Below are 27,500 nucleotides of genomic sequence, written 5' to 3'. Positions count from 1 at the left end.
CCGAGAACCACAGGGGGCACTGGTAGGACTGACTGCTCGCAAACAGGTCCACCGCAGCCTCCCTGAATCGGTTCCAGATCCGTCTGACTGTGTCTGAATGTAGTCTCCACTTGGCTGGGTGGGGACCTCCCTGTGACATCAAATCTGCACCCACATTCTCCCTGCCGGGGATGTGGAGAGCCCTCAGGCTGTGCAGATTGCGAGATGCCCATAGCCAGAGTTCGCCCACCGCCCGGTGGAGATGGGGGGAGCGCACTCCTCCCTGTCTGTTGATATACGACGCTGACGCCGTGCTGTCCGTCCTGACCAGAACATGCTCACCCACCACATGAGGGCGGAGCCGTTTGAGGACTAGAAGCACTGCCTTCAATTCCAACACATTGATATGTAGGGCAGACCGAGCAGGCCAGCTGCCTCCTACTGTGTCGGTCCGACATGTCCCCCCCCCATCCTGTGAGGGAGGCGTCGGAGAAGACCGTCACATGCGATGTCCTGCTGCCCATGAGGGACCCCACCGGTGAGGGCCCCCGCCCCCCCCCCAGTGGTCGAGGTCCCCCAGCACTGAAGTGGGGACTTTCAGCCGCTTCCACTTGCCTATCACAGGGTCTATTTTCATACTGAAAAACCACCCCTGTATCCTCCTCATAAAGAGGAGGCCAAGTGGGACCACAGAGTGAGCAGATGCCATCATGCCGAGCAGGCGCATCACGAACCACACTGTAACCGTCCCGCCAGGACGGAACCTCCTGAGCGCACCGAGAATATCCTCTCGACGCCGCTCTGAGAGGGTTGCCCTCGACCTTGAGCTTAGAATTAAGCCCAAGTACTCCACCTGTTGACTGGGAAGAGGAGTACTCTTCTCCCAGTTCACAGCAAAACCGAGGCCGGTGAGCCTGGTGTGAGACCTGGCGACCTCTTCCGACCGGCTGAGGACCAGAATGTCATCCAGGTAGAATAAAATTTGTATTCCCTGAAGACGCAGAGGTCCCAGCACAGTCTCCAAGCACTTGGTGAAAGTGCGAGGGGCCAGAGAGTAGCCGAACGGCAGTCTCTGGTACTCGTACGCTATTTCCCTGAAACAGGAAGATCGGGATGTGAAAATACGCATCCTTGAGGTCTATGGAGGTGAACCAATCTCCCACTCTGACAGCGTATAACAGGTGTTTGACGGTCAACATTCTGAACCTTCTCACCACAATCAAACGATTGAACAAGGACAGGTCCAGTATGGGTCTGATACCCCCCGTTTTCTTGGGCACCAGAAAATATCCTGAGTAAACACCACTCATCGCGTCCTCCCGTGGGACCACGACGATGGCCTGCTTCGCCAACAGAGATTGAATCTCGTCGGCCAGGGCTGTCGCTGCCGTGGACTCTGACAGTAGAGTGTTTCAAACCCGAAAACGGAAGGTGGGGGTGTGCAAACTGCAACACGAGCCCCGCTCTCAACGTTCTCTCCATCCACACCGACATGTGGCACTTCTGTAGCCACACATGGTAAAAATCGCAAAGTGGCCTCGCAGCCAACGGGCGCTGGCCCGCTAAGAATCGTAGATAGGTAACCCGGTCCCTCCCGCTGTGCATTGCAAACCCTGGCTTTGCCGACGAGGGGTCCGGGGCCCGGGTTTCTCCCGACCGCACCAGCAAGGTATCTTGTGGGGTTGGGGTTTTGCACCCTGACTTTGCCAACGAGGCTGGGGTCGGGGCAATTGCACCCAAGGGGGGACCCCGACAGAAAGGTGCGGTCTGAAACGGGGGGAACGGCAGTCATCACTCCTGGTGAATGAGGCGGCTCCCCCGCTGAGATTTGTCCCGTTTTAGCCAAGCGATCCCCCAACACCAGAGGGGGAACAGAGCCCTGATTCCCGTAATGGGGGGGGGGGGGTGAACAAAGAGTTTGCTAGACACAGTAAGATGGCGGCGGTCTACTCCCCGGAGGGAGCCGAGGCCATCTAATTCGCCCGGTCCCACAGCCGCTGGGGTCTGTCGGTACCGTGAGAGCCTGTCTCTCTGTTTCCAGGGTGTCTCGGGCGGGGGACGCATGGCCACTGGTCGGGGGTCTCGCAGCAGCCGCTGACGAGACAATACTCTCACCTCTGGCCGTGAGGTGTGGGGTGGCGTGGGGGCCTGACTAATGGCCGCCAACGCCTCCGCTGACAAACAAAAAAGTCCATCCACGGAGAGGGGGGCCCTGAGGAGGGGAATTCTCTTCTCCTCCTCCAGGGGACACTGCTCTAACCACAGATGTCTGTGCACAAGTGTTGAAACCGTCCTCCCCCTCCCTGAGGTTATACCTTGCGGCTGCGTTAAAAGCTGTATAACCTGAGCGAGGGTCTTGGCGTCGGCCGGCCCCAAGACCCCACCGCCCGACACCATTTTCAACAGAAAAGCAGCCAACTGAGCAATGTTATTTGTTGCAGCTAGATCCTGTACTGCGGCGATATAAGCTTCATAAGCCCACTCAGCCACCTGCCGGGCTGACTCGCCCCTCGGCGTCGGCTTCCGGTCGGGGTGCCTCTCTACCATGTCTGGGCAGAGGACCGAAGCCAACTGCTTTTCTAAGCATGGCACACCAGTCCTAAGCCCTTCCATCAGGCCGTCTACCTGTGTAAAAGCTAGATAAGCCTCGGTTAGGCCCTTAACCCTAGACACTGTCTGTCCCTCAGCGATATAAGGGTTAAGCGGGGGAAACACCGGGCACAGCCCCGGTTTCCCCCCGCCACACGGGAGTGGAGCCCCAATAGCAACAGCATTAGTATTAGTGGCACGCGCCATGATACTGGGAAAGACACATAATAACGTTGCTTGTTGTGTGCATTCAACTGAGTACAAAGCCCCCCGCGCTGCACACATGCCGCCCGGGCGTCTCACGGGACAATGGCCGACAGTGGCAGTACCAACGCCGCAAGATGCCGTCGCCGGCCCTAGCTTAGCATGGCCCAGTTCGACTACTGAGTGCCGTGCGACGTTCACCAGTCCACTGCCACGGGAATCTGAAGAAAGTCCAGCGTAGGGCCGATATCCCATCTGGACGCGCTGGGGAAAACCCGGGCCCTGGGGAAATTCCGGCGGTAGTCTGACATTCCTTAGTTTCTCTTTTCTCTTCATATTACTTCCACTGATTGATGGTGCATTTAGCAAGGATCACGCATGAAAAAGACGAGAAGGGCATAGGAGTGGCCACACCCTGTGTTTTAAGGAAACACAGGAGCAGGCGTGGCCACGGACGAATGCAGGTGCATGTAACATTTTTCAGCATGTGCACAATAGGTGCCCAAAAGATGAATATCTCAATAGGCTGGAGCGGGACGCTCAGCAGTTGAAACATAACTTGTTTGTCTTGGTTTCAGTTGTAGTGTGACAAAGCCACTTCAATAGTAAAAATGTACTAAATGTCCATTCAAATGACTAGCTAAACTCAGCTAAGCTAAAGTATACCTATGAATAAACCCCATTCTGCACAATGTTCAGAAATGCAGCAAAGTAATAGTGAGTCCTATATGCATAGCTGTCAACATTGGGATTTGAAAAAACTTGCAGGTTTTAGCCCCGCCCCTTCTCCTGGCCCCGCCCCCTCAGCCCGCCCCCTCCCACCCGGCCACGCCCCCTCCCAATGGAGCTGCCTCGTCGCTGCCATCTGCTGGTCAAAACCGGTATTATTTTGTTTTCCTACTGTGTAGAGTGTAAATGCTATAAAATTACAGTAAATTACCTTTTATCAAAATATTAACCATTAAATAAAGGTTGTAATCTGTAAATGCATTTGATTTTACTGTAATTTGACAGTATTTGGAAACCATAGATGCCAGACATTTAGTTTTCTTGCAGCTTTTTTTCTTACAGTCTACAGTCAGTGAATCCTAAATCTCCACTAGGCAACCACTTATCAGTCCAACAAGGACTGGGTGAACTAGTTGCTACATTAAATTAATCAGATACCTGGTTGAAAGTGAAATGCTGTGAACATCCCTGCATTAAGTGTAAGACAAATTCAGTATAAATTCAGTTTATGTAGTAGTAGCATTAACATGTTCATATTTACATACATATAACATAAATGTTATGATGAATTGAAAATGGGGGAAGAAGTCCTTCTCTGGTCTGCATCCCCTTAACAATTGTGTATTGCACAATACTGTATTGTACCCATCTGTTAAAGTTAGCAATCAATCAATGTATTACCAGTGTCTTTATACCTTCATCACTGTAGGCTACATATTAATACGACAACTCAAGAAGAATCAAGAGGTTTATTTGTCACATACAGTGAAATGCAGGTGGTCACGCCCGCATTGATTGTGCAAAATGCAAAAAAAAAAGGTAACAGGATATGCATGATAAAAAAAGACATGCCATGTTCCTGAAAAAGCTATAAAAAATGCCTATGGTCATTAATTTAGCAGTGGGAATATCATTTTTGGAACAGTGTGTGTGTCGCAATTATGCCACAACAATGTGGAACGCCCTACCCAAAGCTGTAAAGGAATGTGAATCACTACCCACCTTCAAAAACACTCTCAAAGAACACCTACGGGAGACTGCAATTCAAAACTGGCCCCTACAAATGTCCTAACCCAGTTGTACAATAAAGACCAAGCATGGCTTTGTCAGTATTCCAATGTACCCAACCCCCCCCCTCCAATGTACAGCCCCACCCAACCCTACCCCACCTACCCAACCTCCTCCAATGTACAGTTTCTATGTCAAATGTATGTCAGTATTCAAATGTACAGTGTGTGTCCCCCCTACCCAACCCCCCCCCCCCCCCACCTCCAATGTACAGCCCCACCCCACCTACCCAACCTCCTCCAATGCACAGTTTCTATGTCAAATGTATATACACTCTTTTTCTGGATTTTTTTAGTATCACAAACAGTACTGTATTTGAAAATCTGGTATGTCATAAATGTATAGATGTAGCAGTACTGTCTATCTGTATGTCGTGTGTGTCATATGATGAATTGAAAATGGGGGACCCTGATGGAAACAAGACGAAAGTCTTTCTCAGGTCTGCATCCTCTTAACAATTGTATGTATTGAGCTGTACTGTACTGTACTGTACTGTACCCATTCTGCAATCTGTTAATAAACTTTTCAATCAATCAATCAATCAATCTACAGAGAAAAATGAGATAGAAAAAAAGCCAATGCGATTTTGTGTTTTTCCTCAATATCTCTGCAATGCCTGCGAGTTACCAGTAACTGTATTTGTCATACCATGACAATTCACGACAACTTTTAAAACGGATCAATTTATATGTATAAATCGCATTCAGGAAATTGGGCGTCAGTGAAGGCATGCTCTCCGTGGAGGAATGGCAGGAGGGGACAGTGGAGGCGCAGGGCAAATGGCTGTTCACCAACCAACACATTTACACATTCCTGCATCACATACAGTAACTTTGTATTGTTTTATCCACAGAAGATTTGCAAACCTTTTGTTCCAGAGACAAAAGCCACAGAGTGGGCAATCAAGAGACACTGGCTAAGTTGATTTGACACCCTCTGTCCGCCTCGGTGCATCAGTCTACTCTCTCCCCTGAGCTCTGAGCTTTATCCGGTCGCGTCGCTGTTATTCTTCTTCGGGTCGCAACGGTCTGACTTCCTGTGATAACGGTCTAATCTACACTGCTGCCACCTGTCGTCACAGAGGAGAATTGCAGCCATTTTGTAAAAATTAATAAGTACAAAATCCGTGAACCGTGAAGAGGGCGTGAAGAGGGTAAAAAAAACAGGAGAATCCCGGGAAAAACGGTAGGGTTGACAGCTATGCCTATATGTCTCAGACCGGCTAATGTTGTTTCCAAATTAACAGAAAGGAGAAGCACAGTGATACAAATCTGGTTGTATGGACGTTAGTGGTGATGGTCACATTTTTAGTAGCCTGTACTAGAATTACAACACAATACAAAACAAGAATTCAAGTATCTGGTGAAGATAACCTTGAAATAGCCCTAAGAATCTGTTTCAAGTTCAAGTTTCTTTAATAGTTGTCATACAGAAGTACAGAATACTTTTATACAAAATGCTTCTTACTGTTACGCTCCAGAGACTGTGCAAGACAAGATAAGTATGAAATAAAATAACATAGTATAGCATGTAAATTAGAAGTAAAAGAAAAAATGAGGTCACAGTGTTCAGTATAGACATATGTACAATGTTCGATGCAGAATAGACGTAACTGAGTTACCATATAATATACAATACTGTGCAGTGTACTAATATACAATACTATATAGTGCAAGGCAGAAATGGGATGAGGTGCAATTTAGGTACATTTTACAGTAGGTGTACGAGTTGTAGTGCAAATCCTTTATCAATAAATATAAAGTGTGTTTGTGTGATCTAAAGTGTGGAGAGTGGGTGCTGCAGTGTGTTGTTTGTTTAAGTGAGTGTGTGCGTGTGGGTGTGTGTGCTGTGTGCATTTGATGGTTGTTGCATAGTGTTTATTGTTCGTTTAGCAGCCTGATGGCCTGGGGATAGAAGCTTCTTCTGAGTCTTTCTGTGCTCGCCTTAAGACTCCGGTATCGCTTGCCTGACCGCAGCAGTTCAAAGAGGCAGTTGTTCGGGTGGCTCGAGTCCTTAATAATTCTCTTAGCCTTCCCCTTGCACCGCTTGTTGTAAATGTTCTGGAGGGTGGGAAGCCCCCCTCCAATTGTGCGTTCGGCTGAACGTGTCACTCTTTGTAGTCTGCTACGGTCTTGTGCAGTGCTATTCCCAAACCAGGAGGTGATGTTGCCAGTCAGGATGCTCTCTATTGCATGTTAACCTCATGGTTTATATCTCACGGGTCGAACAAACCTCAACGTTATTGCCATAAAATCAAACGTATATTGTTTCTTTACCTTTCTGTGAAGATCTAGGAACAATCCGGTGAAAAATGGCAGAGCTATGCACCTTATACAAAAGTAACAGTAGGCTACTTACAGTAGATTTCATTCACTGTCGTTCATTGTACAGTATCTACAAAAAACCCTGTCATCTGCCCTTTGTTAATTTGCTTAAGCTGTGTTATTCACCATAAGCGATGGGGGAAAAAACTACTAATAATAATAATTTAGATTCTCCTTTGGTTCATTATAATTTACTCAAGCATAGTAGCAGACACAATATGTCTGACACTGGGAATACATTCCCTGAGGTCCATTGATGTCCCTAGATACCAAGAACATGCAAATGGCCTTTGTAGAAGTGGAGCAATCTTCCATTTACTTGGGTATGTACTTTTAGGCAAATTTTCTGAAAATATGTCTAGGCCAGGCCATAAGAGGTTAAAGGTATATTATTCTGCCTGAAATACACTTCATACTTTCAAAGATTCTGGTAATGATTTTCAGCCAAGCAAGCCCACACATTTTCTTCAGGAAATGTAACCTTTTCAACAGGAAGAGTCAATTGCATCATTTCACATCCCAAAGTATTACGATTACGAAACTGTGATGTCAGTACAGATGCAGCAATTAGGACTGTCTACCATTCTACCGTGGAGCAGACAACATTGATTTTGAGGTTGATTGCTGTTCTGTTATATGCCACCAGGAGACGCAAAGCCTGACAGAATGCTGTGATGTCTGATTCCGATTTGTGCACCGTTCCGCTTGTCATCATGAATCTACAAGCATTTATTTATCATCTGAATTTGATGATAAAATAGAAATAATCTGAAAGCCCACTTTAACCGTGAAGCATTAATAAACTAATCGATTATAAAAAGAGCAGTAGAGTAGACTGGCATTATTCTGTCTGTGTCTGTTTGTGTTTTTATGAGTTTTAATAAAATCATGGACTGTTTGTCCCTGTACTTTTCTTCAGTACAATTATATTTTTCTTTTAACTTTTTATGTTTTCAGAAAACATTTCAGTTCACCTGCTGGGGATAGAACCCTAACCAACAACGTATGGCTGTAACACAACATACATTATTTACCCTTTTTTCCTGTGGTTGCTTAGTACTTTATTAAAATTTTCGGATGAGATTGTGTTGAAATGTTAACAAAACAAATGAAAACCAGTGCATAAATGAATTGAGCTTGAAGAAAAAATATTTCCTAGCTGTTTTCTCATATTAACACTATGGGTGCCATGCAGTGGTGCAGTGCTGGGCAACCGCGGTCAAACGGCGTTTGGGCTTCGAAGTGCGCGCATCCTATTATTATGCAAAGTCTAGGTGATAAGTGCCTAGACTTTGCATAATAATAGGATACCGTTTGGCCTCCGCCCATATTACGACTGCACCCCTGGTGCCATGGGTTAAATTCATTATATACCATAGGTTGCCGGCTCTATTTGTCTATGGAGAAGTACCCCTTCTTTGCATGGCTATAACTTTTTAAATTCTATTGCTACATTGCCATTATTAGGGCCCATTCAAAGTCCTATATGTATTGTTCATTGTGTAGCAACGTTAAACTTTTTCATTCACATATTCATAGTAAAGTATGGTCTAATGTATAAGTATGTTTTCATCTCTTTCTGCAGCTTTCTCCAGAACGTGATCTATAGCCCCAAATGCATTATATTGATGATGAAATACAGTTTGATGGCAATCGGGGCGATATAAAAAATTTCAATTGGACGTACTTCTAGAATGATCTACGTATGATCTGATGATGACCGGATGGGCGGGGGATCGTTTATAATTCCGTGGGCAGCGTTAGATGATTCATCCAGAGTGGGTCATATGTTCATCATAACAGTTAACGTTCAAGAATAACGCTGAATCTCACCGGATCTTCCTCACGCCGTTGGACGATCAGCGTGGTGTAGACCGTTTTCGATTATGGGATGTTTATCCTGATGAACCATTTCCAGCTTGTATAATACTATATACGTCCAAATCATGTTGTTTATCGAGTTATTGGCAATGGATCGCTATTATATTGTGACGAGCGAGTGCCGGCAGCCAAACCGAGTGCCCGGAAGTAATATGGCCGACCAGCACAACCTCCATAGCACTTCCTGTTTGGCGATTGCGCCGATCGGCCACCAGATGGCGCTCCTGAACCGCCAGAGAGCTCAGTGGGTCCTCCTGGTGGATCTCAGGCCAGCGGAGGGGAAATATGAATCCGATCGCAGATTTTTGAAATATTGATATTAAAGACGCTGTACAGCGTCCTTCGGCAACTTGAGCATGGCCGGGAATGACGCTGTAAAGCGTTTCCCGGCAGTCAAAGTGTTAACACAGCGCCGCTTTCAGTTATGAAACTTCTAATGTCATAATGTAAGATCATTACACCTGAAATGATTCAACCATATTGAACTAGATCCCCTCTTCCTGTCCTTCCCAGGTAAGATCAAGTACTCGGAGCAAGTGTATGATTCCTGTATGGACGCGTTTGATTGCTTGCCCCTGGCCGCCCTGATGAACCAGCAGTTCCTATGTGTGCACGGGGGGCTATCACCAGAGATCCACACACTGGACGACATCAAGAAGGTATGCAAACACATCCGACAAATAACACACACTTATACAAACAGACTACACACATAACACACACTCATACAAACACACCCCACACATAACACACGTATACAAACAAACCCGACACATAATGCGTACAAACACACAAACACACATAACAGTCACACATCAATACACAACATACACTAGCACACACACTCTCTGTTTCTCTTTCTCTCACTTCCCCTGCACTGCACATATATTTCTGTTCATTAAGTATTATTCCTGAACTAGAAAGTGTAGAGCAGTAGAGCACAAATGTCCACTACTGAATGCATATGCAAATATTTCCCCCTCAATGAATGAAGACTAGCTCTGGGATACATTCATCTCTCTCTCTCCACAGCATTATCTGCCAGACCAATATGAGAATTATCTACAAATAGACTCGCACACTAGTCTGGAGTGGAACACATCTGAAATGAGTGTGGCATATGGACATGCCACATAGAAATCGCACACTAGTCTTGAGTGGAAGGGTGGCTACAAGATGGCTACAAGGGTGGCTACAAGGCTCATTCTGCTAGTGGCTTTGGTAAGTCTGATCACGCGGCCATCTTTCTTTCACCAAAATATAAACAAAGAATCAAGAGCACTCCTGTAGTCTCGCGAGAGGTGCAGAAATGGGATTTGACGTCAGAGGAGACGCTCCAAGCTGCGCTTGAGTGCACAGACTGGAGCGTGTTCCGCGACACAGATAACATGAATGTCTACACGGAGACAGTGCTGGACTTTGTTCGTACTTTGGTGGAAGAAACAATCCCCACTACCACAATTAGAGTTTACCCAAATCAAAAACCCTGGGTAGACAAATCCGTCCGTGAAGCTCTGAAAGCGCGCACCAAAGCATACAACGACGGCCTGGTGGCAGGCAACATGAATGACCACAAGGTGGCGCGATACAACGTAAGGAGGACAGTGACAGAGGCAAAACGGCGCTACAGGGATAAAATTGAACTCCAGTTTGAACAGGCTGACTCCAGAGCTATGTGGCAGGGGCTCAAAACGATGACAGACTACAAAGGCACCTCCCTCAAACTGAACAGTGACATCTCCTTAGCAAATGACCTCAATACCTTCTATGCAAGGTTTGATGCTGGTAACAACAACACCAGCCCACAAGCCACGGCAATGGGGGGGGGGGGGGGTCTGCTGCTGATGGAGACTCAGTGTTCAGGGTAACAGAGCATGAGGTGAGGCGGACCTTTAAAAAAGTGAATATCAGGAAGGCAGCAGGACCGGACGGCATCCCCGGCCGCGTCCTAAAAGTCTGTGCCGACCAACTGGCCCCGGTATTCACTGACATATTTAACCTGTCCTTAGAACAGGCTGTCATCCCCACCTGCCTGAAGAAGTCCACTATTATCCCTGTACCCAAAAAATCCAAGCATGCTTGCCTCAACGACTACCGCCCTGTAGCTCTCACCTCCATAGCCATGAAGTGCTTTGAGAAGCTAGTAAAGGGCTACATCTGCTCCTCCCTCCCCATCAACATGGACCCCCTGCAATTTGCATACCGCCCCAACAGGTCCACGGAGGACGCCATAGCCCATGTGCTGCACACAGCAGCATCACACCTGGACAAGAGGAAGGGGAACTATGTGAGAATGCTATTCATCGACTACAGCTCGGCATTCAATACCATAGTCCCCTCCAAACTCATAGCCAAGCTCAGGGACCTGGGCTTGAACTATGACCTCTGCCAGTGGGTCTTGGACTTCCTGACGGGCAGACCCCAGGTGGTGAGAGCAGGCAACTGCACCTCCTCATCCATCACCCTCAACATAGGGGCCCCCCAGGGCTGTGTTCTGAGTCCCCTCCTCTACTCCCTGTACACACACGACTGTGTGGCTCAGCGGAGTAGCAACACAATCATCAAATTTGCTGACGACACAGTGGTGGTAGGCCTGATCTCTGCCAACGACGAGAGGGCCTACCTGGAAGAGGTCAAGGTCCTGGCGGGATGGTGCCAGGAAAACAGCCTCTCCCTGAACGTCAGCAAAACAAAGGAGATGATTGTGGACTTCAGGAGGTCGGGGGTCAAGGACTACAGCCCCCTCAGCATCGACGGGGCACCGGTTGAGAGAGTGAACAGCTTTAAGTACCTCGGAGCCTACATATCCGAGGACTTGACATGGACCACACGCGTGTAGCTTTATGCCAAGCAAGCAGTGCAAAAATTTATCGTAGTGGCATGCAGTAATGCGCCTTTCATTTTCCGCCGCCCAGCGCCCAGGTCGCGCGGAAATAGGCTGTCTATTGCCATTCTCTTTGACAAACTCTAACCTTAACCAGCTCCTTAACAACGCCTAAACTTAACCGTTCTAACCTTAACCAACTCTGAAACCATGCCTAACCTTAACCATAGAAATTATATTGCCATTCTCTTTGACAAACTCTAACCTTAACCAGCTCCTTAACAGCGCCTAAACTTAACCGTTCTAACCTTAACCAACTCCGAAACAATGCCTAACCTTAACCTTAACCTTAACCATGCCTAACCTTAACCGGCGAAATAACCTTAACCGGCGAAATAATACACGTTAAAAAAAAATCACGTTAAAAAATATTTTCGATGGGATTCGAACTCGCCAGCAAACAAGCCATAGGATCCACAGCCATGTGTCCTTGCCAATTGAGCTATTGGTAGATACTGAATAAGGGGCGGTGACTTATATATATTGAGCTCCGCTCAAGGCGGGATCTCATGCGCATGCGCGGGCACCTCGCGCGAGCACGCCGGCGCACGCACGCACCTGAGCGAGCACGCCGCCGCCGGTGCACGCACGGTAGCATTTGTCTGAAAAGAAGGGCGCTTTACCGCACTAGCGTGCGGTGACGAATGCGGAAGCATTTTTGCACTGCTTGCTTGGCATTAACGTACAGGCGGACCACACACATTGACAGTGTTGTGAAGAAGGCACGACAACGCCTCTACTTCCTCAGGCGCCTAAGGAAGTTCCAAGTCAGTCAGAAGATCCTTAAGAACTTCTACTCATGTACAATAGAGAGCATCCTGACTGGCAACATCACCTCCTGGTTTGGGAATAGCACTGCACAAGACCGAAGCAGACTACAAAGAGTGACACGTTCAGCCGAACGCACAATTGGAGGGGGGCTCCCCACCCTCCAGAACATTTACAACAAGCGGTGCAGGGGCAAGGCTAAGAGAATCATTAAAGACTCCAGCCACCCGAACAACTGCCTCTTTGAACTGCTGCGGTCAGGCAAGCGATACCGGAGTCTCAAGGCGAGCACAGAAAGACTCAGAAGAAGCTTCTATCCCCAGGCCATCAGGCTGCTCAACGAACAATGAACACTACACAACAACCATCAAACGCACATAGCACACACATCCACACGCACACACTCACTTTAAACAAACACACTGTAGCACCCACTCCCCACACTTTATAGCACACACTCACTTTAAACAAACACACTGTAGCACCCACTCCCCACACTTTATATTTATTGATGAAGGATTGCACTACAACTCGTACACCAGTGGAGGTTTCTCTATGACAACATGTGAAACACAAATTCACTCATAATTCATAATTATTATTAATTTACATATATATATAAATTTATTTTATTTATATATATATAAAATTTTAATTTTTTTAATTATTATTATTTTATATTTTTTTATTAGAAAAGTTTTCCTCTGTAAAAAAAATGCCAGTGAATTTTTTCTTTTTAAAAAATGGCCAAAATTGACAGCTCTGAGCAGGCCTGCACTGCAGTAATGACTGCAGTAATTATTCGTGAAGAAAACTTCACAGGTGTGACCCAATGTTATATAAATAATAAATAACAGCCAATCGAAATAGGCTATTAACTTCGTCTAAGCACGGTCTGTGCAGTTAAACTCTTGCCATTGAATGGAGGATTGGATGATTGACAGCCCTTGCCATCCAATACATGGAGGTTGAATATGATTGGCAGCCTTGCAAATCCAATCAGAGATTGCTGCATTGCAAAGTCAAAACGGGTCCATCTGCAGGTTAGGTTTAGCTCTGGCCAATCTCAAGTTTCTCAAGTTTCTTTATTAGTTGTCATACAGAAGTACAGAATACTTTTATACAAAATGTAACAGAAATAAGCATTTTGTATAAAAGTATTCTGTACTTCTGTATGACAACTAATAAAGAAACTTGAGAAACTTGAGATTGGCCAGAGCTAAACCTAACCTCCGACCCTGCAGATGGACCCATTTTGACTGTTTGAAAGAGCAAGGAAGTAGTTTAGTTGTTGTTTAGTAGAAGTAAGCTGTACAGCTATAACAAGTAAAGTCAGGCTAAATTAAACGTTGCGCCAACATTAGGACCGAAGTATAAACCAGCAACTGAGCAACATGAAGAAGTGGACTTATGCATCTGGATCAGAAAAAACGTTGTGGATGAAAAAGTAAGTAGGCTAGTGTTTGTAAAAGCTTGTATGCTAACAGTAGCTAGCCAGTTTAGCCTACATCACAATGATAATCACCAAGCTAACTTACTGTACACACTGTAGGGCTGGGCAATTAATCAAAACAGAATCGCGATATCGATTCATAGACCTATGCAATCTCATTTCTAAGTTATGACTATTTTTTTTTATTAAAAAAAACGTTTTTTTTTTTTTTTTTTTTTTTACTTTTTAAATTATTTTATCTGGGTTGAACATGATTTGTGGAACTCCCTCTGGTGTTGTGGTCGTGGTATTCACTGACCTTTGGGAACTATTTCGACATGCACATGGGTATCTTAGTGGTGTAGTGTATCTTGTAGACCAGGCCCATTGCAAGTTGCTGTACTCTGTCGTCCACTCTAAGCCATCCTAGGTTGTCAAAGTGGGCAGGGGTGAGGTGGGTTTTAGGAGTAAGGTCAAGCAGTAGTCTGACCAGTTTGTTTTGTGATGTTTGTAATCTTGTTTTTAGTGCCTTTGAGGTGCTTTGGTACCATGAGGTGCAAGCATAGTCGTAGTACCCTTGAATGAGTGCTCCTGTTAGAGTCTTCAAGGTATTCGTGTTTACCAGAGAGGAGATCCGGTACAGGAATCTAGTTCGTTGGTTGACTTAGTTTTATTACATTGGATCCCATTTTGTCACAGGAATGATTTGCCTCTATAGGATGGAACCCAGGTAGGGAATTTCATCTTTCCTTTTAAGATAAGATAAGATATTCCTTTATTGATCCCCTTGGGGAAATTCAGGCATCATAGCAGCATGGGGGAAGGGGGGGGGGGGTACAGGTAGTGAAAACAACACAAGCAGTGTAAACAAATAGGTCAATATAATTTACTATCTAACTAACTGAAATATATTTTCACAGTGTCACATAAGGTGCAGTATGCATAAGGTAGTGTTATAATTTACTATCTAACTAACTGAAATATACATTATTCATTATTCACAGTATCACAGTATCCACATAAGGTGCAGTATGCCTAAGGTAGTGTAAGTTGTCCTCCTTGGGTTCCTATAAGTCCCAGGTCGATGTCTGGCAGCAGTTGCTGCCCACTGTTGTGGAGCCTGATGGCCACTGGTATGAAGGACTGTCCGAGGCGGTTAGTTGAGTGTCGGGGGGGTATGAGTCTGTGGCTTCCTTGTCACCTTCACCTAATATGTTTTGATCTGGTCAGGTGCGCTGTCACCTAAAATGTTTTGATCTGATCAGGTGCGCTGTCACCTAAAATGTTTTGATCTGGTCAGGTGCGCTGTCACCTAAAATGTTTTGATCTGATCAGGTGCGCTGTCACCTAAAATGTTTTGATCTGATCAGGTGCGCTGTCACTTAATATGTTTTGATCTGGTCAGGTGCGCTGTCACCTAATATGATTTCATCTGTTCAGGTGCGCTGTCACCTAATATGATTTCATCTGGTCAGGTGCGCTGTCACCTAATGTTAATATGTTTTCATCTGTGTCCACTGACCACTGACACACAGTGGGGGATGTTTTAAAAATATAATTTAATATATAATATAATATAATAATTTGTGCTTCACCTAAAAATTTGGTCAGCAGCCTCCACTGTCGTACACCTTACTGTAAATTGTACCTAAATTGTACCTCATCCCATTTCTGCTTTGCACTATATAGTATTGTACATTAGTACACTGCATAGTATTGTATATTATATGGTAACTCAGTTACGTCTATTCTGCATCGAACATTGTACATATGTCTATACTGAACACTGTGACCTCATTTTCTACTTCTAATTTACATGCTATACTATGTTATTTGATACTATCTTGTCTAGCACAGTCTCTGGAGCGTAACAGTAAGAAGCATTTTGTATGAAAGTATTCTGTACTTCTGTATGACAACTATTAAAGAAACTTGAAACTTGGAACACATCTGAAATGAGTGTGGCATATGGACATGCATGTTGGTGTAGGTCAGTGGTTCTCAAACTCTTTCTGTCAGGCCCACCTTTGGCGGACCAAATTCTTTGGACCCCTTCTCGTCCCAACAAAATAGTCAAGAAATGGGCCACGTTAAAATCGATTGAAATAACATCAATATCATGAGCTTTCAAATTGTGCAACCACTTAACCTCTTAAGCCCAATCAGCCCGGTACCAGGCCGAGATCTATTTCACATCACGAAAAGATCAATATAGTCCATATTAAGTGATGTTGCATTTCTTTTTCAAATGTAGCCAAGAGTAAAGACCCTAATCCTATCAAAACAGCAGTCAAAGTGTATATTTTCAGCACTACGTTTGTTTACCAATGGTTTTAAGTGTTATTAGCGGAAGTGTTATTTGTTGCACCGGAAAACAGACTATTTAGACGCGAGGACAGGAAGCTGTCATGAAATCGTTGTAGTCCTAAGAGACCCAGGACTTTCAATGGACGTCTAAATGTGTGGTTTCGGTTGTCACCATATTTTCAGAAAATGTGCCTAAAAATACATATCTAAGTAAATGGAAGATTGCTCCACTTCTACAAGGGCTATTTGCATGTTCTTGGTATCTAGGGCAGGGGTTCCCAAACTTTTTCAGCTCAAGACCCAAAAGAGAAATTTGGTGTTTCCCTGGGACCCAAACTTACAAAAATACATCATGAATTGCCATAACATACATTTATAGGGCGGCCGGGTAGTGCAGCGGACTAAGTGTCTGTCTACCACCACAGAGACAGTGGGATCGAATCCAGCTGTGGTGCTTCCGGGTTGGCCGACCGTCCATACTAACACAATTGGCAGTGTTAGCGGGTGGGAAACCCGGCGAGGGTGGGTCCTGGTCGTTGTAAACAGCGACTCCTACAGTTCGGTCGGGGCGCCTGCACAGCAAGGGAAGCATCTAGGAGAGGTAGTGTGACCTTCCACACATTACACTCTCCCAGTGAGAGTCCGCGCTGCCAGGTGAAAAGAAGTGGTGGGCTGGGTACACATGTGTCGGAGGAAGCATGTGATAGTCTCTGCCCTCCCGGACCGACGGTAGGGGGTAGAGTGCGCAACAACCAGGAAGGGGATTGGGAATTGGCATAACAACTAACATTGGGATGGGAGAAAAAACGGAAAAAGAAGGGGGGGAAAGATAATAATTTTTTTTTAAACATACATTTATAAACTACTGATAAAGAACACAACAAACCATGAATTTCAAATGTATATGAAATGTATTTATTTAATTATAAAAGTACATCACAGCAATAATCAGAGTGTAATGTTAAGTTGCTCACCACCTCATAACATAATGTACATACAATTTTGTAACACTTTTAAAAACAAACATGTTCTACTCTCCTTTCTATTTCTCACCCCTTTTTCAACTCTCCATTTCTTACCCCCTCCCTCCGACCCTCCGACCCTCAACCTTAAACCCCAACATTGAGCAACATTCTGATTAATTTGTACTGACTTATTTAAAAATTCTACTGACCTGACATGCTAGAAGGTAGGGCTGGGCGATATGGCCTAAATATGATATCACGATATTTTCTGACCTTTCGGCGATACACGATACACATCACAATGTTTTTCTTTTTTTCCCCAAACAATTCATTATGAGGCTTACCAAGACAGTATTTGAGTTTGCAAGCTAACATTAAAGACAAAATAAAATACCCATGCATTTAGCATTTTTATATTATATATTAGATTTAGATTATTGGATTATTAGATTATATATTGCATATATTTAGCAATGAGATATTATATGATTTAGATATGAAATATGATGAATTGAAAATGGGGGACCCTGATGTAAACAAGACGAAAGTCTTTCTCTGGTCTGCATCCTCCAGTCCACTGTTGACTGTTGTTGTATTGAGCTGTACTGTATTGTACCCATGCTGCAATCTGTTAATAACGTTTTCATTCATTCAGACGGCAAACGGAATCATTTTGATTGACAGTCGCGTCTGCCAATTACGTCACACCGCTTGCACCCGCCCTGCTGTTCTTAGCACCAATCGGCAAGCGTGTATTAATTTTTTACTTCCGCCATTGGAGAGCTCAATGACAACAACAATGGCAGCGGTAGCTCGCCGCGGCCGACGTTTAGCTTTTAGGTCCGCAGAATGACTAACCGACTGGAGGCATAATGATTTTACTGCAACGGATGTTATAATAAAAGCCTTTCCATACATCTGTCTGATTGAAAACTTTATTAACAGACCGCAGAATGGGCACAACTGAGTCAGCACGGGCTGAGATATGAACGACTAATGCTTGCTATATCTAGGTCGACCTCGGACGTTGCTATGTAAATACGCTGATGTTATTGAAAGTGTAACTATATAACGTTAATGCCACAAAACGAATGCCTTTGTTTAGTTTGTTATCATAAGTAGTAACTTTTGATGCAGTAGTGCGTGTGTGGGGCGGCGCTGTTCAAAAGTGTCAACGTGTGGACCAGATTGACGCGACACAAGCCTCTTGGGCAAAACATCACGATATCCACGATACGTTTAAAAAGTGTATCGTTAATGAACTGTACCCGATATTTATATAATATCGTCATATCGCTCAGCCCTACTAGAAGGGGTATAATATTTCATCTATGGCACAATGAAATCTAATGAGAGGTATGTGGCTGGTTGAAGTTTTCTGAAATTCGAAAGCCCTGGGTCTCTTCTCTCAAAAGACTACTATCAAGTTAGGTTGCGCAAAGTCCTCGTGTCAAAATGGGCCTTTTTCCGACTCGATGTGCTGAGATTTGTATAAACTCATATTTCACTAATAACACTTAAAATCATTGGTAAACAAACGTAGTGCTGAAAATATACACTTTGACTGCTGTTTTGACAGGGTTAGGGCCTTTACTCTTGGCTACATTTGGAAAAAAAATTCAACATTAACTCTTTGGACGCCAGACCCGATGATAGTCGGGTTATCTCGCCATGCGTTGAGCTCCAGGACCCCCGAAAACCCGGGTATAGTCGGGTTTTCATCGTTATTTCTTTTATTCAATATTTCCATTCATGACAGGCACACGGACTCGGGGTTAACATGGGGAATCATCCTGAGAATGCTAAAGTGCAATACCAGCCGCATCCACCCAGGTGGCAGTATCGAGCATCCTTTGAAAGATTATATCTTGGCCTGTGCGTCGATCAAAAGTCTCCGGTCTGACTTTTCTTTGTCGGGCAAGTGGAGCGATTGTCCCGATCAGATTGAGAAGCATCAAGTGCTCCCGATGCATGATGTGTGGCGGATTATGTTGGCGACGCAATCGACACCAATACTGGGACTCGCGATCAGATAATTGGAATATTCTTTTTGGGGTACATCCTAGTGAAGGTAAGGGGTATATGATATCAAACCTGCTGTGATCCAACCATGACTTCACCTCGATCACAACATGTGTCTGTAACGTTACTCCACAACGTATGCCGTTGGTGACGATCAAAGCATCAAAAAACGACCCCCCCCCCCACCCTTTCATGCATTCATGATGAAACATAATACAGATAATATAGATTTGATTTCGAAATAGTACCGTGTCCAGGCGAGAAACGGCAACGCTTTTAGTGAAATGCACGTATTGCTGCATAGCGTCGTTTTCTGGGATTAGACAGGATCACTCTAAAACTATATTCATATTCACCACGGTATAAAATGGGAATGTATGGATAAAAAAATGTATTCACATATTGAACGATAGATAGTCAATGTCAAATGGGCCATAGTATTGTATCCATAGCTATAATATAGAATATAGTTATAGCCCTGCAAACACTGCCACTTATTCCTATCTCTTAGAGCTTGGCGTGGTAAGTACAAATGATGCTCAACTGCGTGGCGTCCAATGAGTTAATTAATACATTCTGTGTTGATCGATTTATGGCGTGATATGAATCTCGGCCCTGTAACAGGCCCATCAGGCTTAAGAGGTTAAAAGTGACTTACACACCATACAAGTACACTTATTACGCGCACACACTGCTATTACTTACACTGTAGAATAATGAATTTTTTATATTTTCTACCTATTTTCTACCTTGTAAAAAAACATATACCTGTACCTTGTATTGTATTTTATACATTGTGTGCATTGTTGTTTACAAATCTACTATGGTTGAGGAGGCGGGAAAAAAAGCATTTCATATTTTTCTGAATATATGTATACATATAAAAAGCTGTGACAATAAAATAATCTGAATCTGAATCTGATTGCGAAAGGAGCCCCAGACAGCACAACAACGACTATTTTAAAAAGATTGTCCTCCATCAATTTACGCCAGCTGTGCTTTTGATCAAGCCTGAAAGTAGCCTTGTTACCAAACTGCTGTGGGAAAAAAGGATGCTGATTTTCAGTTAATGAGCTTCCACTACACTCTGTGCTGCACCGTGTCCGTGGAAAATAATGATGTAGCTCAGTGCAGCTCTGTCACTGTGCCAGCCTGTGTGTCTGCTTTGAAAGCCCCTTGAGGTGTTGCTACCCTGATGTGATCATTCACACAGAGAAGCACAGGCCAAGTAAAGATGTTGTATTGAATTTTGATGGTAAGAACGGAAGCAATTCTGGGTGTGTAACGGAAGTAACGTAACGAGTAACATAACAAATTACTGCTCCCAGAAAATAATAAGTAAAGTAATATTACTTTTGAAATTAGTAATAAGTAACAAGGAATATACAGTATAACTAGGGATGTTCGATATTGGCTTTTTTACCGATATCCGATATACCGATATTGTCCAACTCTTAATTTCCGATACCGATATAAACCGATACCGATATATATTCCAAAAAGGAATAATTTCAGGTAATTAACATTACATATCTCTTGTCGTGGAATTAACACAACATTATGCATACTTTTGGCAGTAAATAAAATAAGAATTTGTTCTTACTTGCTTGCCTGGGTAAATAAAGGTAAAAAAAAATAAAAAAAAATAAAACATATATATATATATTTTAAACCGATACCGATAATTTCCGATATTACATTTGAATGCCAATATCGGCCGATAATATCAGTGGGCCGATAATATCGGACATCCCTAAGTATAACCTTTTGAGTAATGCTGATAATAGCAATGTACAATAACACTGAAAAAAAAAAAAAAAAAAAGATCTAACCCTAACTAACCTTACTGTCATGCACTTAATAAATAAATAATAATAAACTAACCTACACTGTAACACGCAACACTTTGATGAACATTGTTACTCAGGTGATAGAGTTGTACCCTTCCTGATGACTTGGCGTACAGAAATTGTAAGTCACTTTGGATAAAAGCGTCAGCTAAATGACTAAATGTAAATGTAAAATGTAAATGTATACTGTATCTATATATATATTTCCATACTTACTCTTATTAGTTAGTGGCTAGTATGGTTTTTTACCATAGTGTGTTCTACTTGTACCAAGTACATTCAAACTTGTACCACTGTATATAATAATACCGTACATACATTAGCTTAGCATAATTATTATTTACTCCATATATTTACATGTTATACTGTATACTGCAATGCACTTTGCACTCTGGTTAGCTGTCAACTTTACTTTTATTCATACAGTCTGTAGAGATGGATTTATGGCTTGGGTCCGGTATCTGACCTGTCAGGCTTAAGAGGTTAAGCAGCCGCCGCGCACTCGTGCGCACATCGTGGCACTTTGCCCTTGTGTGTCGGCTCCGGGCTGCAACATTGTTGGAAAGTTGAATTTGCTGCCTTTCGATTGTCACCCCACTCAACCTATTGCGTGATTCCATTCTTGAGTTACAAGACGAAACATCCGGCGAGCGTCATTTGACAAGCCGTTCGGACGAATTACCACGTCCGATTGTGAATGGTCCTGAACTGACCAGTCACCGCTGATGGCAAAAATGATTGACCACCGTTGTAGCCAGATGATTGACAGCGATCCGAGATGGGCGCTGAGAGTGGGGGAAGGTGACACAAGAAGACGAAGAAGTCCATTGTTTTGATGAGAGCCTCTGAATGATTGGGAGCGGACGACCATTTTGGATAATCATGCCAAATCTTTACCGGTACACACATTACAAAAACCTTTGTAAAATATTACATTTTTGTGGGATATTTATAAACTTTGGACCTGTATTACATAAGACTTCAGGCTATGGAACCGTTATCTTTTCCAGCTCCTACCTCTCAGCTGGAACTTAAAAACAGGCATCTGGCAACCAGTAAAAAGAAATGTGAGTACACTGAGAGAAATCGGTGGTGGTTTTCAATGTATGTGATGTATAGATTGGGGGGGGAGATGACCGCATCTAAAGGGGCCGGGTCAGAGAGGTCGAAATGTGCATGGTGACGGTTTGAACAGTGGAGGAAGCGGTCTAGTGGCTGGCAGTCAGTGTTAGCCAGCAGAATGTTTTGAATTCCCCAGTACATCAACAAGTTGATAACAGCAGGCACAGGAGACAGAGAGCAGAGCCATCATTAATTAATCATCATTAATGAAACAGTAATGAAACGTTTAGAATGTGTGTCTAAAGGTTAAACGCGGTTGTCATGGCAGCGGCACCTGACAACCAGAAGAGGGGCGGGCCATCGTTGCTATGACGAAGATCCTATGAAGCTGACAGTGGTTCCGGGTAGAGGCAGACTAGACTGAGACTAAGAACGACTGAGAAACGAACCACAGAGGAGAGAGGAACCATCAGAGACTTGGAAGCGATTCCCCCTCCCCTCGCGGGGAGAGGAGGGGAGGACTGACGTGGCACGACCACGACGACAGGCTTCTGGAATAACCACCAGGCCGCGAGGATCCCCGAGCGGGGTTAAAGGAGAGATCATTAGAATAGACTTTTCAAGGACAATACAATGTGATACCATCTGAGCTGAGGCTTTCTGTTTATGGAATAAACAACGCTTTTCCTTGTAAGGTAGTACGCTGTCAAGTGTCGACTTCTTACGAAGGTGGTGAAACATTATGGTGGCGGATTGCACTAACGGGGAATGATAAGGGTTTTATCAGCCAGTATGAGGAGACGTCGGGGGAATCAAATACACAACGCAGAGTCAGTGGATGGAAATGAGAACACAAGCCAAACAGACGGAGACGTGATACTGGCTGATTGATCAGAATCTAACAACACAAAACTTTTACTTCAGTGTGTTCAAACCTCTGTTACTCTATTTCATTAGCACTCAAAGTGATTTTTCTGTAATAAACCTCAGAATGTTACCTTTCATAAGAGACCAGACTCATTCATGTGCTATAAGTATAAAGTATAATAAATCACAAATTACTTTTGGTATGCAATTGTCAAAAACAAAAACGAAACTAGCCCCATTTTTGCCCAATGCTTAAAGGAAAACTCCAACATTTTTGGAAATTAGCTTATTTAACATCTTCCCTGGAGTTAGACAAGAAGATACATACCTTTTTTGTCTCTGTGCATGCATTAGGCTTAGGGAACAGTCGCTCCGTTAGCATAGCTTAGCTTCATCACTGGAAGTGAGGCGGGGCCTGAGCCTGGCGTTCCCTTACAGTGTATAGTTTGATTGATTGATTGAAAAGTTTATTAACAGATTGCAGAATACACTCCAAATACCACTCCAAAACGTTCATGTAAACATGTTGTGACCTGTGTATTCACCACGTGGAGAAATAAAAAATTATTTAATTAGACAATTACGTTTTATAAGCAAATATACTCAGAATTTTTTTTTGCCGAACCACTCCTCTCGGGGCGCAGTCAGTGATTTCAACGTGACGCCGTGTTTGTTTACATTCTCATTCATTCAAAGGATCCGAACCGATCCTCTTACCTTGACGGTTAAAAGCCTCCCCAATTTAGAAAACAGTAATCCAATGGCTGGTATTGTTATATACCGGACGCTCTGAGCTAACCGGAGCTAACACAGATCAGGATCGTAAAGCATATATAATGACTTCCTTTCTGGGGTTGTCAAAATAAAAGTGCGACGTTTATAGCAGCGGAAAACGTTTATTTTGTACATTATCTAACGTTAACACGAACCTATAACTATACCCAAGTTCTGTGAGTAATGGTGACGCTCAGCGTCACTACTGCACTGTACTTCACTTTGTGCACGTGCACTGAATAAAACATTCCACATGTACCTTTATATCCCAACATTCATCTGGCCACACCCCCATCCGCTTACCTTCATAAGCAGGGGTGTGGTCACCTACTCACCTCCTTCCCAAGCTTTCACCACAAGGTGAGATCAAGGGCCGCAGCGGCGTCTGACGCTGAGCGTCACCATTACTCACAGAACACAGAATCGTTCTGTTTCGTATGGTTCTCGCTCAGCGTCACTACTGCACAAGGGAGGCTGAGCGAGAGCCATAGCCCGACAAATGTACCCCGCTGAGGCCCCCCACAACCATCAGATCGGGGAGGACCGAGCCCCCCCGACCCTCCCTAATGGAGGATACCCCCCCTATTGGAGGGTCACGGGAGGGCGACGGACCCGACCGTGCGAAGAGGCACTCAAGCAACTCAACGCACAGGGTGAGCAGACCGTGGCTTGACCCCACGACTACACACACGCACAACCCGCATGCCACCCGGGAACGAACGGAAGGAACAACCTCGTTACTGCCCCCAGAAATCACGGGGTCAAGAGCAAACCCAACCCCGTGGCAAGGCCGTAGCAGCGGAGCGTGAAGGAAGACCCAGACCCACTGAGGACTGGATCCCCTGGAAAACGGGGGCCCGGAGAGGTCAATGACGCCAGGCATCAAGACCCCACCAGGTGGTCATTTAATGACACCGCCCCCCACATCGCCAGCGTATTCGGATAAGGCCCCTCCAAGAGCGGGCCCTTTCCCCCCAATAGCACACCGCCTGGCACACTGACCCTGCAGAACAGGCAGTCAGCATGGCCGTAAGCACACAAAAAAGGTTAACCAACGGAAGCAGGCAGCGCACCGGGGAAAACCAGGCAACAGGCTGTAACCTGTGCCTGGAGCACTGCGGACGAGACAGGCGCCAAAGGAGTCAGCTGAAAACAGCCCCCCCCTGGCGGAAGGGGCGTATGCTGGCGTTGTTGATCACCATGACAAAGCCTCCATTAAAAAAAACCCACCCAGAGGGGTTGAGGCAGAGAAGGCTGACATGATTGGCAGACGTCATGAACGTGCAGGGGCACACTCAACCGGGTAACCCGGGAGTTGACTCTGCTCCAACACACCAGGGAACCAACCACCCTGTCGTTACCATATGCGGTGGTTGTTCCTATAACCCCTCAAGAAAAAACTCCAAAACACACCTGCGGGCATACACTGGCTATACCGCAGTACAAGTGTTTCAGTTTTCAAAAAAGGGTTATCCCAGGCTTACGGTATCAACAAAACTTTACTTCGGACCGGGACCGGCGGCACGGGAAGCACAGGGTTACCAGAGGAGGTCCAAGACCACCCCAACAGCCCCCTCTTCGCCATGCGTGAGAGAGGAGCGAAGAAAAGAGAACCAGCCCTAAGCACACCGCACTTGGTATTCCCAGGCGGTCTCCCAACCAAGTACTAACCAGGACCGAACCTGCGTAGCGTCCGAGATCGAACGAGATCGGACGTGTACAGGTTGGCATGGCCGTAAGCCATTACGATAGTGCAGAGTACAACATGTACCCAACAAAGGGTCTCCATAGCGCCTAACCCTGTGACACCTGGACCGACCAGTCCGGGTCCTAACCATGCCGACATGCCCACTCCAGGAGAGGGGGTAGGTATGCGTGTCGATCTAAAACATGAAAAGAGGGCACCACCCAGACGGTCCCTATTTAGACCGTGCTCAGTGGCCCACCCCAAGGGCGTGCCTCTACCTATGTTCAAATCTATTCCGTTAACATCCCCCAGATATGAACGAGAATTCATCGAGACAACCTAGTAAACTGGCGCTCGGAAGAGACAAAACTCCATCCCAGTTGCCCTATAAAAACGCTGTTTTAACAAGCAACCAAGGCGCACTTAGCCCCTGTGTGATTCTGTCACAGAAACACACCTGAGCCAGCACTATGTATGCGTCGAGACCCAAACACATCAATGGATAGTCTAGCAAGACACCAAACATTGTTCCTCCAAGTCGCCTGGGAGAACGACACGGAGCCATTGTGCTTCATGTACCTTCCTCTTTTTATTCAAAAAAGAAAGAACACAGACCGACATGAATCCCTCGTGACGCCGTTGAGGGTACATTTTTTTTACATTTTTACATCCCACCACCCTCCCATAGGGAGGAGACAGAAATCCCCAGAGAGACTTCCCACGCGAGCTGTATAGATTGAAAAGAATATATTGCAACATTGAGCCATGTAAAAATTTGGGTTAGGGCTCTCCGAGGAGGAGGCACTGAACCAATACACACTCAATAATCGAATTGAATCGAATACACACACAATAGAGCAGGACTCCTTTTTGAAGTTCTACTCACCTTGACAATCTGAGGAGGAGGCTCTGCACTCTGAGGAGGCTCCCTCACAGGGAAGGAGAGTCCTAACTCACAGAAGGCCCGAGTAGGAGCTTCGTGTGGAGGAGCCCTGACCACTCCCTGAAACAGATCCATCATATGGACCTGAACAGCTCACGGAAGTCTTACCAACAGAGACACACACAGTGACGTACTCTATGGCGGGGGGATTTCTGCGGTGCACACGCCCAATTTTCCAGGGCGTGGGACCAGGAAATCCCCCCCCCCCCCCTTACCCTGTAACGTGCAGAACAGCAACGTGACAGGAACCTTGAAGGACAGGAGGTTGTAACCCCTGCCCATCAAAAGGGGAGGAAAGGATTACCAGTTCACCCCTTTACGACCCCACACCCATGATACGATGTAATGACAAAAAAGAGCATGACACAGTCATAGTCAGCTACATGAAGTGTCTAACAGCTTCACACAGCTCATGTGCTAACCTGCTATCTGATTTTTACTAAAGAAAAAACACAGAATAGAGAGGGCCCCCTTAAGAGCCCCGGTACCAGACTTACACATGTGCTTCTGTGGCCAACCTAACCCAGTTGTAGATCACAAGACACACACAACCCTTTATTACCACAAAAAATGGCAAATACACTCTACAGAGGAACGCCGTTTTTCATAATGAGAGAATACATAATTCTCGATTAGTATCGGCCACAGGCCTTGCTAAGCACACACGAAAAGTGACCAAACAATCTTTTCTTTAGGAAAATATAGTTTCTCAAGCGGTTTTAGCACAACCCCAGCAACCAAGCTAAGGGTTACATCGTATCCCACAACACAGTGACACAATATATTGTAAACAACATGTCTGAGAGGAGGGTGGGGAAGCCCCAGGGAAGCGGGGGGAACACCCCTCCTACCTTACCCTTAATACGGCCAGTTGAACAGGTAAACCTGTTAATATGTGAACACACTGTTCATTGTCATTACAGGCTGAGAAAATAATTCATTCTTCGCTCATATGTCACTAAGCATAGCTTTATAGGTTAATTTAACCCCCTTAGTTGTGAGTACACGGTACATGAACACACATGATGTTTCTCAACACAACAAACCAGATCATTTTTACATCTGTAACAAACAACCCGATTTGCATGGAGAAGCTAATACCAGTGACAAGACAATTCACACACAACTCGCGTCGTATCCTAAATGTATTGCAGCAACACCCGTT

General features: G+C 45.0%; 1 protein-coding gene across 2 annotated transcripts in view; it reads left to right on the top strand.

The window, feature by feature from the left end:
• The window catches only part of ppp3cb (protein phosphatase 3, catalytic subunit, beta isozyme), a gene marked incomplete at both ends in the record, with an annotated part of 215,587 nt that overhangs the window by 115,905 nt on the left and 72,182 nt on the right, over window positions 1-27,500 (top strand). For both annotated transcript variants that reach the window (XM_084331763.1, XM_084331764.1), the window contains one exon: window positions 9,288-9,433. In XM_084331763.1, coding sequence (XP_084187889.1) covers window positions 9,288-9,433 — 146 coding nt within the window. The remainder of the gene's footprint in view (window positions 1-9,287; window positions 9,434-27,500) is intronic.

This window comes from Notolepis coatsorum (assembly GCF_963971535.1).
Source record: "Notolepis coatsorum genome assembly, chromosome: 16".
Taxonomy (NCBI): Eukaryota; Metazoa; Chordata; class Actinopteri; order Aulopiformes; family Paralepididae; genus Notolepis; species Notolepis coatsorum.
Note: the sequence above shows the minus strand (reverse complement) of the source record. Positions and strands in the feature narration are given on the sequence as shown.